The 27,452-nt window shown below is 45.0% G+C and overlaps 1 protein-coding gene across 1 annotated transcript; it reads right to left on the bottom strand.

Moving 5' to 3' along the window:
• Positions 1-1,451: 1,451 nt before the first annotated feature.
• CD28 (CD28 molecule) lies at positions 1,452-12,545 on the bottom strand. The gene is made up of 4 exons (XM_085299305.1): positions 12,473-12,545; positions 4,973-5,326; positions 4,604-4,722; positions 1,452-1,735 (listed from the first exon to the last, which is right to left on the bottom strand). Exons 1-4 carry the CDS (start codon positions 12,525-12,527, stop codon positions 1,595-1,597), a joined length of 669 nt encoding a protein of 222 aa, XP_085155431.1. The 5' UTR covers positions 12,528-12,545; the 3' UTR covers positions 1,452-1,594.
• Positions 12,546-27,452: the final 14,907 nt, after the last annotated feature.

The following is a 27,452-nucleotide window of genomic DNA, read 5'->3' as shown; positions in this document are numbered from 1 at the left end:
GCGCGCCTTGGCGTGACTCACTACGAAGGGCTTGGGGCTGGCCAGCAAACTCAGATAAAACCTCCAAGTGCCAACATTTGTACTCRGGTTAAAAAGCCACGGCAGAGTGTTGCCACCCTTCCTCATCTCAATTTTTGTCATTTCCTCTCTAAGGTAGAAGGGTTGAAAGGTTAGCCAGTTTTGGAGTAAAGTGAGTGTCGAATGATCTTGATTTTTATTTCAAGGTGGAAACATGGATTTATTTTCATTTAATTGTTTGTTCAGTAGTCTCTAAAAAATATTTCCTCTTCTCAGTATGAAAAAAAGATTTTATGTTAAGACAACCCCAATCACAGTTTAGGATTCCTTGCTAACGTAAACATGCTTAATTAAAGGAATGAAGTAAGTTCTGCTGAAGACCCCATCCTGCACGGAGCATCCCTGAAAACATCTTTAGGTAACAAAGTCATCTCCAGCTAGCCCAGAGTTCCCCAACATGCCCAGAGCAGGCCCTGCAAAAGGCTGAGCGCTGTTAACCGTGGTAGGAACTGAGGACCTTCTCACTCCCCAAAAATTGGGTGCTGAGGGGACAGTTTTCAAGTGATCTTTATTCGCTCATAACTGGCCCGAGATTTTCAGAAGAGCTCTGGTACAACCTTGGTATCAGAAGTGGACAGATTTTCAGGAGGACTCAGCTAAGCGAGTACCTTTGGGTAGAAATAAAAATTCAACATAAAAGTAAAGCTCTCCTCAAAATCTGACCTCCATGTGTTGTAATGCTTCCCATATGACTTCACTGCAGGCTTTGCGCTCCCTTGGTGTAGGCGAACGTAATGCAAAAGGGGCTTTTCGTGATGACAACAGATCTTTCTCCTCTCCGGCTTGTCTTGCTTTTGTCTTCTGGTTAATTGCTTTCTCATTCTGTGGAGTTGTTTGATCATGGCCTCAAATCATTTTACGAAGATGTACAAAGTGACCAACCTAAGGACTCACATGTTGAAGGGTTAGTGGTTTTCCATCAGTCTTGATTTGCCCAGACAGCCCATTTGTGTCCTAGCCTGGACACCTTCTGGCTGACTTTTCCCTCTCTTTTTTGGAACGCGTGTTTTGAACATCAAACTGTGCCCTGCTCGGGGGGGGGAAGGGGATTGTATTTTTTTGCATTTTGACATATTTAACAGCAATGTGGGTTGCATTTCTGAGGATTAGACATACAGGAAAAGAAATTAAGGTTTAAATCTGAGGCAACAGTTATTGGGAAAGGTCAGAAGTTCTGGTCCCCCCAACAGCTGAGCAAAATCACAAGCGTTAAGAGGAGACCAGCTGGGAGGTCTGATGCCTTCTTTCTGTCTTACCACTCGCAACCTTTAACACAAGTCACTGCTCACTTTCAGCCATCATGGAAAACAATCCATGTTTAAATTTTGCATTTTTCATGTTTGCTTTTTTTTCCTCTGTGCGTACCGTCAAACTTTAGCCAATATTTGCCATGATGTAGGTATCCATGATTGATGTCAACAAACATGATGGAAAAATGATTGGTTGTCCTTCCACGTCCAAGCACACGTGACTGACGAGGAGCACCCCGGGGTGCTGGTTGCTCGGACAGTGGGGATCACGGCTGCCAGGAGCGGTACGCAGTGTAGTCTCGCGTGGGTGCGTAGGATGGGTAACCCTTGTTCTTTTGGTAAGGTGGATGGCGGGGAGTCATGTTCATGTAGTCACTCTGATGATACATTTTCTCCTTGCTTTTTTGCTGCGGGAGAAAGGGGAAGAAAAGTGTGAAAATATTTCTGCAATTGGTCTGTCCTGTCTGGGGTGCACACTTAAAAATAAAGGAGAAAAAGGAGGCGGGGGGCGATCCTTTGCACAGAGAGTTTTTGAGTATTAATAAGATCTGAGAAAAATTAATAATGGATTTGATAAATTTTTCCTTCTTTTGAATTAATAAATAGTCCCACCAGCCATCAGCTATATTCACTGCTGACATTTCTAGCCCTGGGCCCTGGCTCAGGGAAGCAGGCCTGTTTATAAGGAAGCCTCAGGTTTAAATGCATTCACAGACTTAGAGCACGTGTTCTCATGAAATAGTCTATGAATCTGCCCAACCTGAGCACAAGGCTCCAGCTTGTCTGCTGAGAGATTTAGCGTTAGCTCTAGAGGTAAATGGATGCTGCGGACGGGGGCACGGACTGCTTGCTCTCCCCACCAGTTCTCAGCCGTGGGATGACTCAGCACAAGCAGAACCATCTGGGCAGTGAAGATCGTCCTCATTTATTAGGAGGAAAAAAGGAATTTGCTTAACTCAAGCAGAACAAAATCAGCTCAAGTCGTGTACGTCATGGTTTCCTACCCCTTACTGCGGGAATATACAACGTATCTGCTGCTAGGAGCACCTCTTCAAGAGGCAAAAGAAGCAGAGCTGATGCTAATCTTTTGTCGGTCTCATTATCTGGGCCTCAAAAAACTCATTTCCACTGTTGAATTCCTGCCTTATAATGTCCCTGTGAGACAGAAGAGCATCACCACTTCTGCAAATAAGAGCAGCAGAGGCGGAAGGCAGGTGAAGTCGTTTGTCCGCAATCAGAGGGAGCCCGTGGCCACGGCAGCCTTTGGGCTGGGGACTCCAGCAGGCTGTGCGTAAGGTCAGCGTGCTCCTTCAGAGCGCTCCTTCATCAGCTGCTGAGCAAAGTGTTCCCATGTCCGATGTTGTGGAATTGGTTTGCGTTAGAAGAACTGATGGCTGAATCATGTTGTGCCTGCAGAGTGGGGCAGTTAGTCGCTGTGAGATTCCCTAAGCTTTTTTGTATTAAAATATATATGTGTGTGTGCATGTGTATATACACACAAGATGTTATGTGTAGGTTACATATTACTAAACTTATATAGTGTAGTTGGTGCGTGTAAATTATATTAGAAAGAAAAGCTTTAATTGCATGTGCTTTTCTCCATAATATAAAATTTTTAATTCACCTATTAAATTTAAAGAGTTAATTTTGCAAGAGAGAAATACATTTTACTAGCATGAGTGAATGCTAGGCTGTTCCAGGATGAAAGACTGCTACTTTTGGAAAGGAAAGCAGTTTTTCTCCAGGGAAGGCAGACTGTAAGAAAACAGACAAGTCTTTAGCTGCTTTCAGGAACTCAAGTGAAACAGGCTTGCTGTGGCTGTCAAGTATCATTTTTAGGGTGTTTTTTTAACATCCGTAATCTTTTCTAGGCAGCTTTATTTACATTCAACAGCATCCAAGTACCTCCACGCTCAGAGTATGTCTTATCAGGAGAATACCAGCTGCAGCAATAATATCAGGTAAAAACTGCTGCAGCAAACAGTGCACATCACAGTGCAGCCTTGTCAGTCCTGCTAGGAGCAGACATCTTAGCAGCACAGTGCGTGGCCATTAGGGACCAAATGCAAAGCGTGGAGAGAAATGGTTCAGATTCTGAGTGATGGGTTTGAAACTACAGCATCTCACCAGGGCAGAGCCGCTGTAGCACAGCGCGGTGACACCCGCAGCCCTCGCCTGTAATCCTCTTAGCCCTACTGTGAGGCGCGAAGAAGAACCACCTAACGTGTCTTAGCATTTTCATGCGGCGATTCCTGATCCAGCCTGCTTTCCAGTAGAAAGAGGCATGTATTGAACAAGTGTATTTTGATGAAACAGGTATCAGCTGAAATTTCAGCTAGCAGAGAGAGTGGCTTTCTGTATCCATGCAGTGCTTAACCTGTCAGGGACACCGGGCCCTTTAGATAGGCTAACTTGTAATGTATTGAAAACAGACACTTAACCACAGAGATACAGGGGAAGGACAGAGTGCAAGGAAGAGTTCTTCTCTACACTCATTGTTCCAGTCTTTCTCGTGTGAAGGAAATGGTGTAGAATAAGCTCTGGGAGACTGTGGTCCTAAGACTCATTGAGCAAAGGTGGCCTTCTGCTGCCTCTGCATCACAGCTCACTCTTGTGTTTCTCCAGCAGGCCTCGTGTTGGACCAGGCAGAAGTGGATGGGACCTGAGCCAGCCAGGTCTCCAGAGAGATTAGAAAGCAAAAATAATGAGCCATTAGAATGTCTCTGCCTTCTTGGGGTTAACACACAGGGCCAGAGGAGAGACTAGTGAGATCCCGGTGCCCCTATTCTCTTGCAGGCAAGCTGCCAGGAATAGTGGGTACACGAGGGAATTGCTGGAAAGGCACAGGGCACTAATATGGATGGTCTTGGGCTGATTCCCAGTCCCTGAAGACTGCTTTACTGCAGGTAAACCCCCTCTGTCAGAATAGTCCCAAAGGGTTTTGCCAGGGATGCTTGTAGTGATAGGCTTCCCTGACACGGACAGTTGTAAGAGCCGCAGACAGCGTCCCAATACTGCTGGTGCGCAGGGCATGGCAAATGCTCTGATATTCCTGTTTGCTTTAAAGCTCTACCGCGGAGGCCTGACAGCCCACCTGGAGAGCATCTGGGCTTTCAGCTTGCCTCGGGCAGAGCATGGGTGTGCATTTGTAGCCAGGGTGAAGAAGCACTGCTGTCCTGAAAGTGAGGGATATCAGTGAACTGTGGTAGATACAGCACAGGTAGTCTGAGAAACATGTGAGGGCCAAAGAGCAAAGGAGAAAAGTGGTTTCTTACCCAGTAGTTAATGAAGACTGCTGTTATTAGCGTACTGTAGAAAGCAAGAACTCCAGTCACTGCCACCATAATCCAGTAAGAGCTTGCAGGCTGAGACTCTTGTATTTGGATGGGTGTCTCTTTAAGGAAGAGAACAGAGACAACTTAAAGTTCATGAAAGCAGTGACCTTAACCTCTGCTTATTTACTCTTTGCTCTGACATATCCTGTTTATCAACCATATCATGCACCATTTTGAGATGTCTTCTCCAGGGAGCAGGAATTTAGTCCTAATGGGCAACCCATCTGTTTTGTTCCTAGGAAGGAAACACACTGCCTCAAGCCTTCGTGTGGGGAACGTGTGTAGGCCTACAGAGATTTCCCAGCTTACCTTTCACGTGAATGACGGTCCCGTTGCTCTTCTCATTGTAGACATATGGGGGTGGATACATGGCCTCAATTTTGCAGAAGTAAATGTCAGTTTGGCTGGCAGTCATATTCCAAAGATTGAAGATTACTTTGTCTTTCTTGTGAATCCCCTTGCAGTTGAATTCTTTATTTGAATTACTGCTATCTTTGGTCATGTTCCATGAAACAAAGCAGACTTCAACTGCACTGTCTGTTCCCTTGTGCAGCGAAGCTCGGAATTCCTTCCCCGTCCCATTGTACGTGTAGTTGCAGACCAGAGTCGCCGTTTTGTTAGCTACAATGAGCAAAGGATGCTGAGCCACTAAAATCTTGTTTTCTGGACAGAGAGGTGGGGGTTGGGAGGTGGGGAAAAGAAAAAAAAAACACTTGTTTATCAAATACAGTATGCGACTTCAGAACCACGCACGCTCCTGTGCAGCTCTTCTCCACGTCTCCCTGGCTGACGCTCCCTCCTAGGGGGTACGTAACAACTGAGGTGCAGAAGCAGCCTCTCACAGGGGCTCTTCTTGCCGCAATTCCCCTTTATATAAATAATTGCATAGTCACTAGGGGACCCTGTGAGGTCAAGAGTGTTTTTCTTCAGAATCAGAACACTAATACAGAAAGAGGCCTGTGTGGCTAAGATTTAACATCAAGACTGAAAAGGCTACTCTGTGTCTGTGTGTGTGTGTACATCTATATAGGTAAGGCCACCCTCATCTATACTTCCCTTAGTAAGAAGGTTCCCAGGGGATACCATGGAGTAGAAATACAATGAATTTAATGCTTAGTTTATCTGTCAAAGAAGAATATTATTTATACCCTTGCTTTTTAATCCAAGGACAGACATGAAGTGGTTCAGCAAATTCCACCTGCAAACTCTTCAAGAGTTTGGACCTTGGATAACGAACACTAAAAGCATAAACTGCTATCACTTTAATAAAAAGTCATTTCTCTAGTTAGCAGCTGAAGTAGATTCTTAATCTCCCAAAGGACCCAGGGGATGACTAATTTGACACTGAACTGGCACTTAGCACTTGAATGGCCTGCAAAAAAACATGTCACATGAAGACATAATTCAGTTTGGATTGACCAATCTGGTACATAAACAGGAAATGTTTTCTGACATATAGAACTCTGCTACCATCTGCCAAACAATGAAACACTACAAGGGCTATGCAGAAAGACACTTCTTCCAAGAAAAATCATCCTATACAACCGAGGCCCCACTCGTCAAATGGTGACCTGTAAGAGAAAGGAGGTTTTGGATCTTAAGCTAGGAACTTGCCAGAAGGACAGTCCTTTTGTGTGTGTGTGTGTGTGCAAAAGCATATAAATCTTCATGAAAGCCTAACTCATTTATCAGCCACAATCCTTGTATGAGGTCTGAGCAGCCTGTGTCCCTGGCTTGGTCCCTGGGAATTGCTGTGGCTGAGAGAATGACAATTGGCATCTCTCTTCCTGAAATCCTGCTGCAAAACTTGTCTCTCTTCAGCTTAATCTATATGAAGGAAAATTTGAAAAGGCTGATAAGGGAAATGGAAGTGGAAGGAGGCTAGGTCTAAAATACCCAGAAAACAAGTGTTTAACAATATTTAGAACTAAATGGCTGTCTGTCAGCAAAATCTCTGTTCACACGTGCGCACGCAGAGGAAGTACCCCCATGTCTTGAGTAGGCCATTCCTTTGGGGTGAAGGTGACCCAAATTCAGTTCCATGCTCTGCTTGACTTGGATCAAGGGCTTAAGCCTATATCCCACATTACAAGTAAAAAACTTGGCTTCTAGGTGGCTGCAGGAACATACGACTGGAACAGACCACTTGAGCCATCTGGTCCAGCACGCTGCTTTCAGAAACGGATGCATAAAACATCAGCCACAGAAAACATACACATTCATACAATTGACACATTGCTTACATAGATCCAGAAGGCATCTGCTCCAAATGCCACAAAGGGCATCTAAAGGCGCTGTGAAGCTATTCTTTCTTTTTTGTTGCAACTGGTTCACACTGTACAACATTCATTTTGAGAGTTGAAGGTGAATACAATGAACATACATGGTGATTACAGCTGTCGCCTGGGATGTGGGAGATGCAGGTATAATCCTTGCTCTGAATCAAAACATTAGATGGGCAGGAGTGTGGGTTTTCCGCATCCGGAGTGAAACCCTGGACTGCATCTGGCTATCCTGGGCTCTTGCTCCCATTCTTCTATCTGAAAGGCTATTTGGGGTGTTAGAAACTTTCTTGATCAAGATTTGCTGCTGGTTTTGCTGAATTGCAACTCCCCAGCCAGCTTGCACGCTCCTACCCCTGTGTAGCTGAACAATTCCTGGCAGCTTTAGGTCTTTGTAAGCTGGTGAGAGGGCATTACTACTCAGCTCTCCAAAGGCTTGACAAAACAACAAGCCAGATTTCTTTCAAGAGCCACTGCTGKCTTAGCAGGAACTTTGGAGATTGACCCAGGAACCCTCTGCTAGGGTATACACTGGCATAGGAATTGTAAGACATAAAATGAAAAAGACTGGGACAGGGAGTGAAGTAAACACAAAGAGGTGCATGGGTTGGCCAGGACTATTGCTGGGGTGTGGACACTAAAAACAACCTGTGGCCAGCAGGTTCTCCAGTTACCAGCCCAACCCATGAAACCACTGAAGCTGTTCATTTTCTCACTCAAAGTCTTGTTTACCAGCACTGTTGTCTTGAGAGAGCAGGCAGGCACGAGATGAGGAATGCTCTGCTGTCTCGTCACAGCATAGCTCATCACAGCTGAGTTCCCGTGGCTTCAGGGAACCCAAATGTTGTGAAAGTTTTTGTTTTGATGCAGAGCAARCATTTGCTGACTTTCCAACAGCAAGAGCTACAGATCTTGGAATCCCAGAAGTGGGTGATGGAGTAGTAATAGACAAGGCGGGTTTCTGTTGGAGCTGCCTGCCTGTGGTGGATTTTCATCAAAATGAAGACATTTCAGCAAAACACTTCAGTTTCATCGAATCAGCATTTTCCGACAAAGCCTCTTGCATAGGCTTATAAGGCATTTCAGCAAGGGGTGAGGTTTAGATTCCACCTTTTAAAGACCTGATATTTGATCATATTTTTGTTGACCAGAAAATAAATCTTTGGCCAAGGTGGGAATGTGCAAGTCTCCTGTGAAATTGTTCTGTATTTAACATAGCACAGTTCTACAGATCTCAGCTCAGACAGAGTTATCCTTTGGGTTTCTACTGCAGTAGTGCCAGCCACTACAACCCCTATGGTCATAGGAGCTAAATTGCATTCAGAAGATTCCTTTTCTTTCTCAGAGCATGTACAACCAAAATAGGTATTCAAAACAGACACTTACAGAATCATTAGCACTTCAGAAAAATGCTTGCCAAAATACCCGTTTTTCATTGCAAGTACATACAAAAAGCAAATGAAGACTTACTGCACAGYCTGCTGAGATTTTTACCATAGTCAGAGGAAAGATAACTCTGAAAATCTCATCTCTGAGAGACCACTTCTTGTACAAAGGCTAGTGACTTTGCCCACCTTTTGCTGCTGTGGGCTAATCTGGATTTCTGTAATCTGGATTACATAGCTTCATGCCTTGAGCTCCACTGTTTAACTACATCTTTGGACCACTTTTGCCTCTGCCAGGATGTTGTGCTGATAACTGGATACCAGACTCTTCTAATGCACCCATCCAAAAAAAAAAAAAACATTTCTTCAACTTATTTCTGTCACTTGGGTTTGTGGCCCWGTGTGTTTGCCGTGCAGTGCAGGCTGGATGTTGATGCTGAGATGCAGGATGCCTTCAAAGAGTGGGAAAAGTTCATTTGTGTATTATTAAATGGAGACTTTTCCTACATGACTGGTTTAAGCTAAGCACCGAAATCCTCTTTCACAAGGTGGTTCTAGYATGTCGAATCTAAATTGACTGAGGGAGGTCTTTTGCCTGTAATTTGTAGGAATGAATTGCCACCCCGTGCATCGCTTGGGCTGCAGTGGCAGCAAGGGCAAAGCAGGCTGAGCCCACGAGCGTGCCAGCGAGGCCCTGCTGTCCTCCTGCTCCTCCAGGCCTGGATTTCTGTGAGCTGTGGAAAGGCAATCGTGCCAAGATGTCCCTTAGTTCTTGGGGGAAATGCAGTAAGGCCACCCATCCCTCAGTTCCTCTGTGATCCGGGCAGGACTGGAGGATATTCGCAGTAGGACCTGAGCGCAGGGGAATGCAGAGGGCTTGCACCAGGCGCTCCGAGAGGCCGGTGACCTTCTGGGCAAACGCGAGCTGAAGCTTCTTTTGCCTTCACAAAGATGGCTTTTCTCGTAAATGTCACTGGGTTGGTTAAAATGGTGAAACTCTGAAACATGTAGTATGTGTTTCCATTAGTGTATGTTTTCCCCTAAATAGGGTTGTGATTGCTGTTTCCTGAGCTGTGTTCAGTCATGCTGCGTAATAATAAATGTCTGTAGGGAGGTACTTGGCCTTAACCAGCCAAGAAAAAGGCAGTTATGAAAAATGATTGTCTACAGTCTCAAAGAGCTGGGAAGTCTAAAAATGTAAACGCATTGATGTCAGTGTGTGCAGGCTGCAAGCTTTCTTAGGTTTGATCTTAGGTTTTATAAGTAACAGGTATATGCTATCTCTAAATGCTTTTTAAGCTTTTTTATGCTTTACTTGTCATGTTGGACCTATCTTATCATCACATGTAAGKTTTTTTGCATCTTGAAAAGAATGCCATCCATACATAGTATCAGTAAAACACTGACTATTTAATCATAGACCCCTGATGCAAGCAAAACTCCATTGAAATTCTTTTCCTTTCTTTTTTCCAGGAAAGCAAAACAGAAACAACAAAGCATGGAAAATAACTATTTTGATTATTTTTCCCAAAACTTTCCATGAATCATATCAGCTATTGGAAAAAATACTCTGTGAAAAAATATTTCGTACTCCTCCTTTTTTTTTTCTTTTCCATGACAATTGACTTCAAGAAGTTATTTGCCCAAACAAGAAAGCTGGACGAAATTGGGGTCTCTATAAGCACAGTAGAGCAAGAGCTCGCTTAAGTTCCTGGGGGGCTACGGGGAACGTGGAAGGAGCACCTTAGCCCGCAAACAGAAAGACGCACAGCTATGTCGTAAAGCCCTTCCATTTTCCTGCTGCTGGTCTGTGCTATCCAGTTGCATTTACTTTTCTTCCCAAGGTGCAAGGGTCTTTCCTAGTTCCTTTGGTTTCAGCTCAGCCAGCTGGGTGCATAATGTGCAGCTGAAGAGATGTGCCCCTTCTAAGCGTGACAGACTTGCTCTTTGCTAACCTCACCTTCTTCGGTGCAAGRGCTGCCGGAAGCACAGTGCTTCAGAAAACACAGGTGATGCTTTTGCTTTAATGAAACCCGCTTTAAGCGGAGGGTTTTGTTTGCTTGTTTTTTTTTTTGAACAAGAATTTATTATGTCATCTCAGCTAACCTTGTCTCATGCGTCTCCTGCATTCTGGTAACCTTAGTGTGTTAGATGTTGATTTAACRCCCAGAGCCATAAGCCAGAAGGTTATGCAGGTAGTAAAAAGATGAGGTCATTTGTGGTAAGCGGCAGTGGGAACCCACTTGCATTGCTTAATTCACAAAATACACAGSCTAGGCAACTCGATCTAGCTGCCTCTGGGAGAGACCATAGCAAAGTACTTATTTAGACAAAAAGGGGGGGGAGGGCAAGCTTCATAAACATTGGCAGTACTGCAAAAAGGAATGAGGAAACTGATTTTTTTAAAAACTCCTTCCAGCTTTACAGTTCCACCATTCAAAGTGAATATGCAGCACTCGTCGGTGCAGTCTCTCAACAGCAGATCAGGACAAAGTCAGGTGTCTTTGGTAAAACAGAGTACTTGCGGCCTTTGGGGCWTGAGGAAGTCCTGCAGGACTGCTTTAATGCTTGCCACATACTAAGGATCGTTTATCTTGGGACCAAAACGAAAAAAGGTGGAAAAGAGGCACGGGAAGATGAGAGCCCTAAGAAGCATGCTAACTTATGTCTTAACTTCAAGCAGTTGAGCAGTCTCAATGAAGCTACTGGAGAAACTCAAGTGCTTAATTCAAAACAAGTGTATAAAYGTCTATCGAATCATGGCATAACCCCTATGTCTGAGTAATACATGCTATATTTTATCTTCTGGCAATTGAGAAGAGTTGTTTAGAAGCTGCTGATGTCTCATGGAAATTTTTTTCAACTGTTCACCCACTGCTGCTACTTATCCTCTCCTGGAGTTAGTGTCTTCTCTGTCAACCCAGTTGCCTGCTGTGGAAATAATTATGATGTTGCAAACACAAATTATAAACATGGGGAAGAGGATAAGGAAGAAAAAGTGCACAATTGCTTAAAGGAAAGTAGATCATGGTTTCATGCAAATTGCAATGCCTTTACTAAGGAAAAGAAAAATAAAGCATAAACAAGGAAAAAATAGAAGCAATTACAGCTCTTGTGTTAGGAAAAGAACTCTCTAAAGATGTTCCATGTGTGAAAAGTTTTGCACTGGAAAACAGATTTTTGTTTCTTTCTGTATATTCCCTGTGAAATACAAAGCATGGATGTTTGGAGAAGACCCAACAACAAGCGTTCACAGGCCAGCAAATTGAAAAATTGTCTGCCTCAAGATTATCCTAGCAAAACCCATCAGCCGTTGCCTTGCCTTGCGTTTTGATGGCCCCTTTGGAAAGATGTGTTAATTCTGAACATACTAACACTGCGTCAGCAGGGAACAACACCAAGACAAAATACCCTCCGCCAGAACAACTGGAGATTCAGAAAGATTCACTAAGACCTCGGGACTTCCAAATCACAAACAGACAGTTTTGTTGCTGAAGAGGTTTTCAGGGAAAAAAAAGCTGGGTATTTGATGAATATTAACACGTTGCTAAAGAAAGCAAAAACCGGGCACTTAGCAATTCCCATCCTCCCATATCTGAGCTCAGTGAGCAGCTCTACTTTTGTTCCTTTTATTTGCTAGTTCGGTGAGCCTGCGGGTGGGTTCAGCTCCGCAGCCCGTGGTGTCGTGCCGGGCTGCCRGGGAGATGGAGCTCCGCGCTGGAGACGCGGCGGTGGAGGAGAGGGGGCCCTGAGAGAGGCGCTGCCACCACGACTGTGCAGACCCGGAGGAGCAGCAGTAGCCGTACAGATGCTCGGCTGGTCAAAACTTGTGAAGTCTGGGGGAATGTGGAGTAAAACCTCCTCCACAAGTGCATGCAATTTCCAAATGCATCCAAAGAGAAGTCAGGCTATAAAGGTAGCTCTTGGGTCTTGGAAGAATACTTAGGGCTGGAAGAAAACCAGCCTCTTAGCTGCATCAGATTGATCCATGTGCAGTCCTGCCAGCATGCTCTGTCTCTCCCCTTACATGCCAACACAGGATAAGCTGTGCAAAATGAACTTAAAACTGTGCTAGACGTTCTCCCACCTAATGACAAAAGTGAGGGAAAAGGATGCAAAGGCTCAATGTCTTTCCCAGTTACCTGTTACATGAGCGGCCGGGATGAAGCAGAGCACCACGAGGATCCCCAGGAGCATGGTGCTGATGGTGGGCCCCAGGCCTTGTCCCCACCCCCTGCCAGCGCCGCGGAGGCTCGCGGGGCTCCGCACCACCAGCCACACTGCGAGGCCTGGCTGCRCCCTCGGCCACTCGCACCGCTGCTCTCTTCCTCCTCCTCCTCCTCCCCCCCGCCCCTCCGCAGCGCATGGTACGCAGCCGAGTGAAACCGCTGCAATGGCAATGCTTGAACAGGAAGTTCAAGGTTTTTTATGACTCTAGTATTAGGAAGCCTCTGTGCCTCTGCAAAACTCGGAAGCGTCTGACAGGTAGTGGGAGCCCACCTCTGCAGACAGGGAGTGCTGTCCCAGTGGTGCTGGGTGCACGCTGGTGCCTGGGGCTTTGCGCCTTGCRCCTGCGATGGCCAGAAATGGGCTTTACCACAGACGCAGGGCTGCTGCTTCAGCAAGAGCATGTACAAATGTACCCTCTTCCCAGCAGAAACAAGCAGCAGTTTCCAGTTCCTGATGGCCTAACTTGGCCCCTTCTGTGAGTTTTGTGCTCGAGACGCTCCATCTCTCCCTACTCGTAAAACCAGAAATGTTTCTGCCTGCTGGCTCGCTTTCGCCTGCCTTCCCAGTCCCCAGAGCGGTGCCTTTTGGCAGTCGGTGACCTGGGTTTGTTCATCTTTCTGCGCCAGCTTGCCACCTAAACACAGACCAAACATTGCAAGAAATAGCTGATCTAGTATACCTTCCTTCTTTTTTAAAAAAAACCCTGAGTTGTAAATGAACATAACTGTAACCCAGTTTTTATCTAGCTAAAGGCAGCGTGCAGCAAGCGCCCTTCCCAGTTAGTGCTTTTACTAGAGGTCTTTTTTATTTAACGTTTCTCTCTCTGACTCACTGGAAGAATGTTCTCCCGTCTTTTCCTGCAAACCTGATGTCACCTCGGCCCTAGAAACAGCAAGATCGTGGAAGCTGGTTAATGGCATTTATAACTGTGGAGAACTCTGCTTATTAACTATTCACTTTGGCCACCAGCATAGAAATAACTGTAGAGGTGCCTTTAGTATGTAACTCCGTGATTTGTTTGAGAGAAAAAAAGAGAGGTGCTTTCCAGGGAGACTTCCAGGAAAACTGGGCTGTAGTAGAAAGGGTTGAAGAGAAATGAGCTGTTCTTCCTTTTGCCTGAGCATCTGAGGTCTTTAAGGCATGTTTTGTCAGAAATTATCTGTGTAACCTAAGAGCAGCGTTAGCTGATGTGTCTGTTTGCCGTCTAGGAATTTGAACAAGATGCCTATGGTTTGTAGCAGGTGGAAATTTCCTGATATCCTGAAAGTCTTGGAGTTTTTCTCATGCTTAAGGAAACATAGAGTCAGAGTCTCTCTCTCCCAGCCCACTTTTATGGTTTCTAGATAAAAATACTAAAACCTTTTCTGAGTCATATGCACATTCCTGCAGTTATCAGTGAAACGATCCCACCTTAACTTGAGGTAAGAAGCTCCCCACACAGTTGCAAAATCCAGTATCTTTTTGTTGAGCTGCCCTGTTTTGGGGGACAGAAAACGCTGTGGTCGCGTCTGCTGGCGCGGGTAACTGAGTGTGCACAACGGGTATCGAACTTGCTTCTGTATCCTGGACGGCAGATCTTTCCTGTACTGGGGATACAGACTGGAAGGGCGCAGGGAGTCCGCTCTCCCCCCTCTCCGGGCTGGCGGAGCRTGATACGCTCTGGACTGGGCGGCGTCGAAAGGGGGGAGAGCACTGCCGCCGTGCCGTTCGGTGGCGTTTCGGCAAAGGAGCACTGTTTAGCTGGAAACCTGCTTGGGGAAACGTGTCGTTGTCGCTGCGGCTGTGTGGGAAGAGACTCCGCTGTAGGAACTACCACTTCGAGGAAAACAAGAGGAAACGGCGTGGCCTCTCCTCTGTTCGGCCTGGGCCCGTTTACTCCCTTCCACCCCTCGTGGCTCCTCGCGTGCCCTTCTCGTGGCTGGGTCAGACCACAGCACGGTTTGCAAACAGCGACTGGACTGGTGGAAGAGAGGAGAGACAAGAGAAACCACTGAGAATTTATAAACTTATGGCCCTAGAAAAACAGGCATAATTTATTTGCTGTGCAATCCCAGTGTTGTCCTTTCCAGGGTCTCACACTCTTTTGTCATGTTGTTTTGCCTCCTGCTTCCCTCTTTGATCGCTGCAGTAAAGGAGGGCTTTTTTTTTTTTCAGATAACTCTTGCCTCATCTGCACTTGTTTTCCTTGTGTTTTGAAAGGGCACAAGTCATCGTTGTATTCGCAAGGGTATGGCTCCTTTCCTTCTCCAAATTGCAGTTCATTTCCTATCACTTAGACACTTGACTCGGTCACTTCACATGTATGATCTTTCTCTAGTGTCAAAGTTATTGTGAGGCTAGGGGAAGAAGATAGCATAGCTTTCAGTAAGCAGTCTTGCACGTGGGACAAACCACAGCTAAGCTGATGCAGGAACAAAGCCTACACACATGCCCTGGTATGCCCTCGCTCTTAATTTCTCATTATTTTCCCAGACACTGCAAGTGTCGCTCCTTTTATATCTCAAGCATTACCTGATGGTGTTATGCTGCAACATTAATTTAGGCACCATACACTCCTATCCTTACTCCATTTTCCATTCAGATTTCAAGCTGTTGAGTCTGTCTGTAGTCTGTCAGGCAGGCTGTGCTCGCTGTCACAGCAATGGAAATCCAGACTGGCATTAACATTTCAGGGGAGCTAGAGCTGCGAGAGAACTGAAAGAGCTGCAGATGTAATTTGGCCATGTTTGGGAAGGGGAAGGTTTCCTGACACCACAAAATGGCTGAAATCCCAGTCCAGGAGAAGTAAATGGGCATTTAGTAAATGGATTGTCAAAGTACCCAAGAATCTACCWCATGCGCTTGGGATTTTTTACCTGTCACAGAATGTAGATAAAATAACGATCTAGATACTCAATCTCAGCATCTCATGGCAACTTCTAGAAAAGCAAGCACTGACTTGATTTTTTAGAAATGCTGATATGATCTACTATGGTTTCTCAAAGAATTATCTGGGTATCCTTAAAATAGTCCCAAGAAATGCCAACCAGGCTGCTGCTTTGCCTTTATGCTAAAGAATCAGGAAGATCATGGAGTATTGACCCACRTATCCTGAATCAAGAAGGCAACTACTGAAGTCCAACAGATTCCAAAAATTTTATGAGCAGAAAAGTGGATAGTTTAGAACCTAATTTTAAAATAAGTGAAATCTTCCTTCAGTCACTGAAACTTGCATAGTGCCCTAATTATTCCTAGCATGTACCTCTGTTCTCAAGCAAATAAAAAYGTACTTGCATGCTAGAGGAGTACTTGCAACAATATGCTATCACTCACTTCTTCCTGACAGCTTCCATCTCACAGGAAGACAGTAGGTCACTAAGATTCCCATTTAACTTCCATTACACAATTAACTTTTCAGTCCCTTGACTATCTTGCAAATCCACATAAAGAATATATATAACAGTTGTCGCTTCCTCTCTCTTTCCCACCATGAAGAATCGTAACACAGACTTGTCCAAGTAATCTGGGTAGGCTTTATTCTGCTTTTTCCTTGTATTTGTATGTTGTTCAAGGGCTTGAGTAAAATGCATTCATTCACACAACTGCAAGGCTTGGAACATCTTTATTCTTCCATTGCTGCTGCAAGTAATAATTTATTATGAATAGTGCTATCCATACTTCATGAAAGGTTGAGACTTTCAAGTCTTTATTACAAGGAGAATGTGCTCTTAACTAGCTGCAGTGGAGGTGCATAAGCAGGGTGATAAGAAGTGTTCAACAAATAATCACGTTGTTCCTAACCAGGGAGACAGTGGATGTTATCTGTGTTATTCATCACCCACTCTGTCCAATAAACTAACCCTACGGAGCTATGATGTAGCACTTGTCGTCTGAAACACTTCACAGAGAAAGTTACATATGATTATCTYCTTTTTGCAGATGGCAGTGGAGGTCACTGCAAGGTGAAGAGCCATGCCCAAGGACATACCTCAGGTTGGTGGCAGAGCTAAAAATGTCTAACAGCCCTGTGATATCTGGCTTCTAAGACCTAATCTGCTTTCTGACAAGCTCCATTCTACTTTGCCATTTACTGTGTGCACCCATGAATTTTAATTGTGTTGTGAGTCTTTTCAGACCCTTCCTTCTGTGAATTCAGATGCCTTTATAACACAAGTACAACCATCACAGTTAGAGGAAAAAATCAATATTCCTTCAGAAAGAATTTTAGGTTGGTTTTCTGTACCATAAAATGTTACACTRAAGTATGACGTGTAGAATACTTCCAGGGCCAGAGCTTAGTATTGCTTGTCACAGCAGAAAGGAAGTTTTCTTTTTTGGAAAGATGTGAAATTTTTGTTTCCAGCTCTCAAGATAGCAGCCCATAAATGTGTCATTAATCCAGGACTAAGTGCTGCTATCAAACCCATATAATGTTGAGAGAGAGCTTGAGGGAAGTCTTCCCTATTTGAGGAAATAAACATTTCCCTCACACGCTGATTATTTTTTAATGCCAATAGCTGGAAGCTGTTAATTAGCATTTGTTGGGGGGGGGGGGGGGAAGGGGAGGGCAGGAGTTCAGACATGTACATTCCTGGCTCTTTTTAAGTTAAAATGTCATCCAAGTTTCAAAGCRGTAACCATTTCTTCTGGCTGCACGTATTCTTAGTTTGGAGTGTTAGAACAAGTCTCAAAGGAGGTGGATTAATGGGTAGAGAGGGAATGGCTCAAAGCTACATGATTAASTGCATCTACCACCTGCCTGTAATATGACTTACGGCTGTTGCTTCATTAGAGGTCATGTGTTTAGGTGGRAACACCTGAAATAAGGCATTGCAGGTAAGTACATATATGCTAAATGTTCCCACATAAAAGAGTTTTCAGATTAAGGTTGGAGGGAAGGTTAATTCTGTTCTGACAAGTGACAAAACGTCTCTGTTAACAGCACTGCCTGCTCCTCATTTCTCTTGGGTGGAAAAGGCAAGCGAGACCCCCGTGTATTGCTGTTGATGTTGACAGAATTGTGCCAGTTTGCATCAGTGAGGACCTGACCCTGGGGACTGACAGAGCAAACACAGCATGGAAAAATAATCCTTAGCTCTTCTCAGCCGTTGTGTTAGAGCAGATGCCAAGCAGCTAGTGAGACCTGCTCTAGCCATTTAGTTTCTGCAGTGAATGACAGGCCGGGGATCTTCTGCTCTTCCTAAGAGGAGGGGTACGGGGAAAGTTGGAAAATAGCCAGTAGACCCATGAAGGATATGGCAGCAAAGCAATGGCATCTTGAGTATGAGCAACTTCAGAATGCTTCTTTCTCAAAAGAGGGCGAATTTCTTTCCCCAGCACATACCTCTTACCCTGATGAAAACAAAAAGTATCAATGAGCACAGCAGGAATACTACAAGCGATTTTAAATAAGGTTCAGCATCTTCYGAAGTACTTAGGGCATAGAGGTCTTGAACTCACAAATTCAGAATTTAGTTTTGTGCAAAAAAAGCACCTTCCAGATCTGATTGTCTGTGATTTGTCCAGAAAAGTTGCATAGATCCCTAAATATCTCCTGTTTCTCGACTGCAAGGCCATAAGTGTCTGATTTTTGCAAGTGCCTGTTCAGAAGAGCTCTGCTGCATGTCCTGCAGAGCATGTCCTCGGAAAGGGAAAGTCAGGATCCCAGGCTTGAGGTACTCACCCGCACTGTGTAAGGTGAGGGGCCAAATCTCTCCCCAGCCTGCAGCATCTCAAACCCATGTGTTTCCTTTCTGACTTCTTTCTCTTTGGAAATGGTGCCTCAGATTATGAGACAGGTCTTGGTGGAGCATGTGAGAGAGAAAACCAGGACACCTGGTAAAGGCCATCTCAGGAGCTTACGGCTCCGTCTGGAGCTGGCTGGCTGCGTACATGTTATACAGCATTTTTGGTAGTGATCTCCTGTGTGCTGCCCAGGTGACCCTGAGGCAGAATTTCTTGTTGTGTGTGGTCTTCTGTTTCAAAGCACCCTGAATAACAAGATTTCAGTCCGTCGGGGCTGTGCTCCCTTTTCTTGACGGCACAGTGGAGTGTCACAGGTCCTGCAGCATGGCGCGAGGGCCGGTGGAGGCGAGGGAGGGTGGTGGTCTGGGATRGTGTTGAAAGACTGTTGCAGGGAGCAGGAGTCCGACCCTGTGAGGTATACATCCAATATCATCGGCCTGGAGTTGGCCAGCCTGCCAGCTGTGCCAGCAGTTCCTTTTGAAGGGAAATAWTTGACTTCTTTCAGAGGGAAGCCAAAAGCAGCACGTGAGCACTGTGGATAATCAGGAAACCAGGGCCCTGGAGTGAAATAAGAAACAAATCAAACTGACGGCGTAGACAGGCCGTGAGTCACTTGGCAAATTTTTCCCTTAGTAAGGGAATGCTGTGGCTGGGGTTTTAAGGGAATTAATCTGCATCGCATTAATTTGTAGAGAACAATATGCATAGCCTATACTTTTGGTAGAGCCTCAGCTAGAGAAAACGCTCCTGCTCCATTGGGTTCAGCGGGACAGGACAGCCTAGGCTCAGCTCAGAGGATTAGGCTTACAAGCCTTTGAAAATGTGTCTGATGATGGGAGCCCTAGCTCTTACTTCCTCGTTGTTTTGTTACTTCTGTCTCATCCGAATGTTGCATTTTATAAATACAGCAGTAGTCTTATCAGCATATTACATATACTGTGGAGCACCATCCATTTACTGTTCTTCCGATTTGCACAAGCGTGGAAGGAAGCATTACTCACGTTTTTGAACAATTGAAACTAGACTCGAGCGCCGCGTGCCGTGACTGCCGCCCTAAGGCAACGTCCGAGGGGCTGCCCGGCGCCCCAGCTCTACACAGTGCAATATATTCTTTGCAATTACTTCGTTCTGAGTAGCCCTCACAGGAAATAATTATTTTGGTAGACATTAACAAACTCTAACTTGTAGTGTAAGCATTTCCAAATTACTCCTTTCCCTGATGACAGTGGCTTCTTTAGGTCTAGGCAAACCTAGGTTATGTCCAAATTCAACAACTTTGTGCCTGAAAAGTGCCCTATTCTTAGACTCTGGTGTTGCCAACATCAGCCCACAGAGTTGTTTTCTGCCAAAGTACTATGAGAAACAGACCTTTCATTGTGTTTCTACTGAAAAAAAAAAAATACTGAGTCATAGCACTTTGGGAATGTTTGCTGGGCTGCAATATGAAAACACTATAGATATATTAGGAAGAGATTTAAATATTTCCACATAGGAACTAGGAACCAAAATTCCTGAGTGTTAACTGTGAAAACTGCCTAAAGCAGGAGGAGTCCTTTCTCAAATCACAGTAGGTAAGCAGCTGCTCACTCGTGTGAATTGTGATAAGTACTTATTTTATAATGTTTTTTTTCTTAGAAGAGGAATCCTGCCCTAATTCAACACGTCACCGTTCCTTTAAACTGTTCCTTTGAGCAGGAATTTGCTGTTTATAGAGCCTTACCAAGACCTGGGTGGTTTCAGAGGGAAGGAATCCTTGCCAGTTTGAAGAGGAGGAAGAAACTCCTATGCCGGGTCAAAAACCCACCCACACAAGAAGCAGGGAGGAACTAGAGCTGCGTAGGAAACGTCTCTGAGCCGGCAGGCAGCTGCTGGGGTTGGGGTGCCGGCGCGGCAGCCTTTCGCTGGCGCTGCTGCTGTGTCACGCGCACACGGGTGCTGTTCCAGTAATACGACCACAATAATCCCACCTTTCCCTACAGACAAAGTTGTGACCCTCGAGATGTGTTGCTACCTAATGCCTATTGCAGCTGTCTGAATAATCTTTCAGATGATAGTAAAATAAAATCTGATTTTAATATCTCGGTAGGCCCTGGACACTTTAAAAACAGCGTCAAAACTTGATTTTTGCTGAGAGTTTATAAAAATTAAAGTAGCTTTTCATAGCCAAAATCTATTAAGGTTTTATGGTAGAATTGGAGTTCATGATTAAATTTCTAAGCTTTTACTTTTATGCATTGGATACTTAAAGTTTTCTGGGGTAATTTTTCTTTGGCTTCAGCAGATTTRATTCCATTAGCCCTAATTCTCCCTCTTAAGATAGTACTTGCAAACACTTTTTATTACAAAATAGTCTCACAAGTCTCCCAAGTGTCCATGTGGCATATCAAAAAGACAATCTTTTAATCGAATCTTCCTCCAATAATTGTAAGTATTTTTTAAATGCTTGTTTACAAAACAAATACTCTGTATAGTATTTTGCCTATTCAGTCAAATTTCCCTCCGTTAGCATTAGTATTAGTCACATTCCCGTAATTAGTTGCATATGGGTTTCGTATTACATGTAATATCTGACCAGTGGGGGTTTTCACAGAGCAAGCCTGCAGGATAAAAGACAAATTAGTAAGCAGCAGAATGGAAGCTGATGGAATTAGAAGGAAGTGATTCGTGACTATTCATGATTAGATCTCACTCCAGGTTTCCAGGGGTCATATTTATTTAAACTGTTAGTTTAGCAGTTTATTTGTGAGGCCTAAACATTTTGTAAATGGTTTTTAACACAAACTGGAAGCTTATCATACAGGGGCACCACTATTTGTTCAGTAGCYGATGTGCTTCCATCAGTATCCTCCTGTTTTAAGTTTCAGTTTCTCCGCCAGAGAACATAATGTGTGAATTAGGCAACCAGCCACACACCCTTGAGGGAAAAAAATAAATCGGGTATATTCAAAGACATTGGTCTGTAAACAACTCATCAATTGAAATGTGTTTGTATAATCTGCTTGGTGAATGTTTACAATTGCTTCTACAAACATGCAAGCTGGGACAATTTGATGGTTGAGCCACAGATAGGAAAAAATGGACTAAATTAAACGGATCACTTATTAGCATAAACAATTCATCCAGCTCTGGGTCTGGGGAAATTGCATTAATAACATTGCACTAATACAGCTAGTAAAAATAGATTCCTCTTTTTTCTGAATGCCTGCAGGGGATAACAGTGTGAGGGAGGTAATCGTGTAAAAAGAAATTAAATATCTTTGATTATATTATGGCAACTATTTGCAAAAGCATAGTCTCTAGTAGTCCTGCACTACAGGAAAGGAGAAGGCATGTCTAGCTCTTTCTGACCTGTTTTAGGAGAAAAACGCCACCCTCCTTTTTCAGTCTTTGCACTTGACTGTTCTGTGAAGAGGTTTATCTGGCATCACTGCTTCGATATTTCAGCGAGCGCCCTCGGCTCTTCCCTTCGTCGCTGGGGATAGCTTCTGCTGGCTTGCTTTCGTTTCCTTCGCTTAACAGGAGTGTTGTGTTGAACCTAAGCTAATACCGGAGCACTTGAGCCAGCATCGATTGCGGAGAGGCGGGAACCTGCAAAGGTGTCGAGAGCCGGAGACGCTCGAATCGGCTCCGCAGCCGGGCGGTAGGCAGTGGCAGGAAGCGGGAAGAGCTGCGCTCCGGGCGCGCGGCACGCGGCCGCCGCCGGCCGAGGGCCCGTACGCTGCGTAACTCACCAGCTGAAGCCGTCAGGGGCTGGCACGAGTTTAAGCCMGGAGAGCAGATTTCAGAGCAGAAGGGGCCAATGCCAGCTGTGCCCGCGCCAGGAACGAGTATTTGTTTTCGTCCCGTGGGGGAGAGCAGTGGCCGTGCGTGGGCTTGGGGACCGCAAACCGTCTGGGGCTCAGGCACTGCGGCTGGTTTTATCTGCGTTCCAGAAAACCTGAACTTCGCTGCTCTCTTCCAAGCAGAGCAAGGCCCTGTTGTTCTACACAGCAGGGGAGCCTCTTCTGTCACGGATCAGCCTTTAAGCTCTTGCACCTTACTGTGAATAACAGTAGTGAATCTAGAGAGTCCTGGACTCTCGCACCGGTATCCTTAGCTCTGCAGAGCATCCTACATAGCTGCGAGTCTGCCTGCWCTGCAGGGCACCCCTTGGCGCACAGGGACTTGCCTCTCTCAGCTGCAGTGGGGACAGTGGCTGCCAGAGCCTCCTTCGCCTGATAGCAAAGTGACCCCACACATACCTCCTTGCACAAAAGCATTCTGGTTTGTCTGAAAACGTACAAATACATGTACAAAACAGCCCATGTCATTTGCTAGCTTTTAAAAGGGTCAGCATTTGGGCACAGTTCGGCCAGGCTGAAATCCTGGCCCCAGTTAAATCAGTGGGAGGTTTGCCGAGGAGTTCATTGGGTCAGGATTTCACACTGGTGCATTATTTGAGCTATTTCACCCTGTTAAAGCTAGTAAGCCTGGACTGCAGGCCATGCGAAAACTCTCTCTTGACACTTTGTTTTCCACTGTATTCCATCCTGGCCAGAAATGTTGTAAATGTTTTTTCTTTCCTTCTAGTACATAGCTTATCCTGCTCCTAGTCCCAGACAGAACATGAAAGCAAGGCAATGCTTGTTCATATTTACTGCATCCTTGAGTAGATAGGAAGCTGCAAAATTTAGCTGTCTACCCGTGCTAAAGTTTGCAGGTGCTCAGGCTTTGTGTGAGACATGTAAGTTATGAGCTGTGGTATGCTTATGTGGTTACATCACATTTTAGGAAATGATGCTGGAAGGATGTAGATTAGCTTGTTGATTTGTTATTTCACTTGTAGTTGTTCCATTGGCACCAGTATTGTTCAAGTAAAGTGAACGCAGGCTGAATGCTAATAGTTTCCAGGGGTATCATCTCCCATGTCAAAGGCTTGAGCAGTTTCTAATCCAGACATTTTAGAACCTGAAAAATGTTTAGGTTTGGCTCTTGAAACCAAAAAGGCCATATGCCTTCTAAGTGCGCTCTCTCGCCAGAGAAGCTTACACACAGGCCTTCTCTAGTTTGTCATGTACATTTTCAAAGACATCTTTGCTATTAGGTGGTAGATGTGTTCAGATGGAATATAATTCAGAAGGATACAGTTGTGCTTACTGCATTGYGGGCAGTTGGCATTTGTGATTCATACCTGGGTAAATGCACTTTAATGGGTGGATGAAAATCCAGAGAGACAGTAGTATGTTTCCCAGCAAGATCAACTACATCATTATCTGTCTCTGTAGCATTTATGAAAACCCTGATTCTCCTGATGGGACTAGAAGCGCAGGAGACTTTAGCAGCTGGAGACGCTGCCAATTTTTGAAAACTTTCAAGAAGCACTCTGTGCACCTTGCATCAGATACCACACACAGATAAGGAAGCCTGAGAGGCATCTGCACTCTAATGCAGTCTGGCAGAAAACGTCTGTACAGTATTGCTCAAGAAAAGGGAGGCCTGGAACTCCCCTTGCTGTGCAGGTAAAATGCTAATCTTGTGATTAAAATCATTTAAAAAAATGCGATTAGGGTCTGATTTTTCAGAGGGGCAACTGCTTCCCAGCTTACATGGCCTCCCATTGAAAACTGAACACTCAGGAGCTTCAGACGTCACAGTGAATATCACCTGATTTCTTTTTCCTGCTTTCCTCTCATCTTCTGATCAGCAAGTGAAGAAGGGCTGATTTCTATCCTTTCTATGATAAGTTAAAAGCAGGAGCATGAGTTTTGGTTGTAGACCATTTGGACAAAGTAGAAACCTCTGACTGGGGTCTTCATGGCTTTCAAGCATCAAGCACCTCGTGATCACTTCAGTCAGCTGTGGGGAGCTATACAACTGGCCTGGGACTGTTTTGGTTTGCTTTCAAGGCAGCAAACCCCTAAAGTTCATGGTCTCAGATTCTGGTGGTGGACTGACAGAGAGCTAGTTTGGTGCTGAATCTGGCTAGTCTTTCTCTAACACGTCAGCTGTAAGAGAAGTCATCCTTTCTCCGGCATTTGTATAAACACCAATGCAATGTATAATCTTCTTTGCACATCCCAGCATATGTTGCTTATTGGGGTGCCTGCTCTGATGACAAAGAGTTTATTTCACTGATCAAAACATGACTCACTGTCAGGTGAAGGTATTTTTCTACTGTAGAGCCTTCTATACTCTTACAGTCTGTTTTTCTTCTGTCGTAGTGATCTTCTGTGTACAACAGGTTATAGGCTGATTTTCAGGTTAGAGGTTGGTAGGAAGGAAACAAGAATATAGATAGAAGTTGCCATGCATTGATTGAGTTTACAGTCATTAATGGGAGGAGAGGGGGAACAAACCTCAAGAAGACGTATTTCAAAGCATTCAGAGAATTGGTAGGAAAGATCCCATTCTGCACACATGTAAGGGAAGTGCTGTTATGAAGGAGAAGAAATGTATTAAGAAACTAGAAGATTACTGAGGATGAACATAMAACCACGGCACTAGCATGTAGGATTGAAGCACAAAAGCAAGGGCAAAAAAATGAGGTAACGTAAGCAAAGTCCCTAAAGGGTAAGAAGAAGTATTTCTGTGGGTACACTCAGGGTGAAACAAATCCCAGGGAAAGTGCTAATTACTGAACAAGGAGCGGAAATGTTTCTGAGACAGTGGTACGCCCTTCTTGGCTCGGAGGGGCTTCAGGGGTCAGCTGCAGGCAAGCAGCCAGCCCAAGTGCCAACTGCAGCAAGGCGGTAGGATCTGCACCTAGAACCAGGATAGAACGGGTCAGAAAGGGCATAAAGAAGCCAAGTGTTTTCGGGTCAGCTTGATGAATTGATAGTTAATTGGACTATTAGCTGATGTAATTTCAGAACCAGTTGTAGTTTTATTAAGGAGAAGGCATGAGATACCAAAAAAAGGAGGAGGGCAAATGTGATATGTGTCTTTAAAAGGGGGAGAAAGAGGGCTCAAGGTGTTATAGAGAGATCGGCTTAATTTCAGTTCCCAGAAAAATGTAGAAAAAGTATTCAAAACATTATTAATAAGCACCTAGAAGAAAACAACATGTCTTTGTGAAGAATAGGCCATGTCAAACCATCTAATTTCATAATATGATGAGGCAATACTTATCATGTTGGCAGGGAGAAGCAGTARATGCCATATATCTTGATTTTCTTAAGGCTTTTGGCAGAGTTTTGTGTAAGCAAGCAAGAGAAATATGGGCCAGGTGAAACTACTAAAAAGTGGGTATCAAACTGATYGGAAGCCGTGCTCAGTAGTTCACTGCCACAACAGAGAGACAAACCGAGTTCCTGAGGGTCTGGCCTGGCCCGGCACTCTGCGTTATTTTCATTAGGCATGCGGATGCTGTGGAGACCCTGCTTTTTAAACCTCCGCACAGCCCGGCRTGGGAGGGACTGCAAGCGTGTTGGAGAATAGGGTTAGTATTGTGAAAACTGAACAAACTGTAGAACTGGTCTTGTACAAAAATGTGAGGTGCAAGGTTCAGCAGTTATGCAGGAGCAATCTGCAGCACAAGCGTGCAGTGAGGATCGGTGCGTTAGACAGTGGCTCTGTGAGGGGGAAGAAAACTGGTCTGGGACAGTTTCATGGATCATAGGCTAAACATGAGTCACTGATGTCCTGCAAAAGGCAAACRCCACATTGCACAAACTCGGGGGATGGACTGAAAGTTAAATGAAATCATCCTTCCTCTTGGTTCTGCGCTGGTAGTGCCTGAGCTAGAGCAGCGAGTGGTGGTCGGGGCACTGTGTAGCCAAAGAGCAGCRCCCAGTTGGAAGGAGGTGAGAGGAGAGCAATAAGGACGGCTGGAAGCCTAGAAAAGACAGCTACAGTGTGCTGAGTAAGGTTGATGGTGGCCCTGCACTGAAATTATACACATCTTTACCACCAAGTCACGCACTGGTTTTGAGTTACTCTGGTATTCARTGAGTTATTACGTATTTATTATAATGAAATGGCAAGGGGCAGACATCAAAAGGAAAAGCTTACTAGCCAAACGTTCCTTGTTCACACACACTCAGGCTCATRCATCTGGAAGTTTCTCCTATGGGAAAAAGCCTTATTTGAAAATTTCCAGTACTCTTGGGTAGCAGTGCCATAAAATCCAGCAAAACAGCTGTTGCCGTGGTATTTTGGCTTGTTTCTGCTTGCAGGCCCAGCTGAGGCTGGGAGATACGCACAACAGCGCAAGATGGGAGCAGGCGGATGAAAGGCGTTTTGGCAGCGCGTTAGCCTCGCTCYGCTGCGGCCAGCCCTGTTACCCGAGAGAGCGGCTGGCCAGCTGCTCCTCCACTGCAGCGAGCCCCAGTGCTCCTTCCCACCAGCACTTTACGCTGAAAAGGGGGGCGCTCCCTGAGCCGTTTATGTCTTATTAGATGTAGTGCTTAGTCAGAAAAAAAAGTCTGTCTCAACCTATGAGGCTGGTTTAAACTCTCACGTAATGCATGATAGGAAGCTTTAGGAAGACAGATCAGAGTAGCCTTGGGAAAGCCTGYTAATTCCAGCTATTTATGATTTAATGTTCTAGCAGGGTTCATGCTGCTTCTTTCTACCCTCAGAGGCCTYCTAAATGGACTCCTAAATTTTGCCCAGACTGGAGATTGCTAATGTATTCAGATTGCTGCCGGGAGGTCCCTGTTCCTGTGGGAGCTGATAATATCTTTTGGGAGAACCTAATCTTCTGCAAGACCATAKGCACAGAGTTAGCAAGTGCTCTAGAGAGTGGAGATGTCCTCCAAGAGGCCCACTGGGAAGATGCCCAAGATTGCATGATCACACATGATACATAGGGTACTGCAGTTGTCTTCTAKGATATATTATACATCCTGATCTCCTTGAAAGAGGAGTTCTCCTTTGTGGTGTAGAGAGCACCTCTCTCTCTCTGATCTCCTCCATTCATCTCTCCCTTTCTTAATTCCTTCTACCTTTCTGTACTGTACAAAATACCCTCCCATGAGACGCTTTCTTCAGCCCTCCCCTCCCCTCTCTCCTGTTCTTGATGTAGATCTCACTCACCTCACATCCTTTCCTCTAGACTTAGCATATGCTACTAGAAGAGGGGTGCGTCTCTCCTAATTTTTGTGTCTTCTTTTGCAAAGGAGTGCTAAAACAAGGACAGCCTGTACCCAAGTCCATCCAGATCCCTGCAGATGTTTATCCAAACCACCA

Source organism: Rhea americana, unplaced genomic scaffold (assembly GCF_003343005.1).
Source record: "Rhea americana isolate MKP2758 unplaced genomic scaffold, rheAme1 scaffold_15, whole genome shotgun sequence".
In the NCBI taxonomy this organism is placed as follows: Eukaryota; Metazoa; Chordata; class Aves; order Rheiformes; family Rheidae; genus Rhea; species Rhea americana.
Note: the sequence above shows the minus strand (reverse complement) of the source record. Positions and strands in the feature narration are given on the sequence as shown.

What these genes read in the sequence shown, in the direction of transcription:
- CD28 (XM_085299305.1), bottom strand. Translation starts at nt 12,527, where the DNA reads ATGCTCCTGGGGATCCTCGTGGTGCTCTGCTTCATCCCGGCCGCTCAT. An exon ending in CCCGGCCGCTCATGTAACAG is followed by an intron (nt 5,327 to 12,472) that starts GTAACTGGGAAA and finishes CTCTCTGTCCAG; the next exon opens with AAAACAAGATTTTAGTGGCT. An exon ending in GACCGTCATTCACGTGAAAG is followed by an intron (nt 4,723 to 4,972) that starts GTAAGCTGGGAA and finishes TCTTCCTTAAAG; the next exon opens with AGACACCCATCCAAATACAA.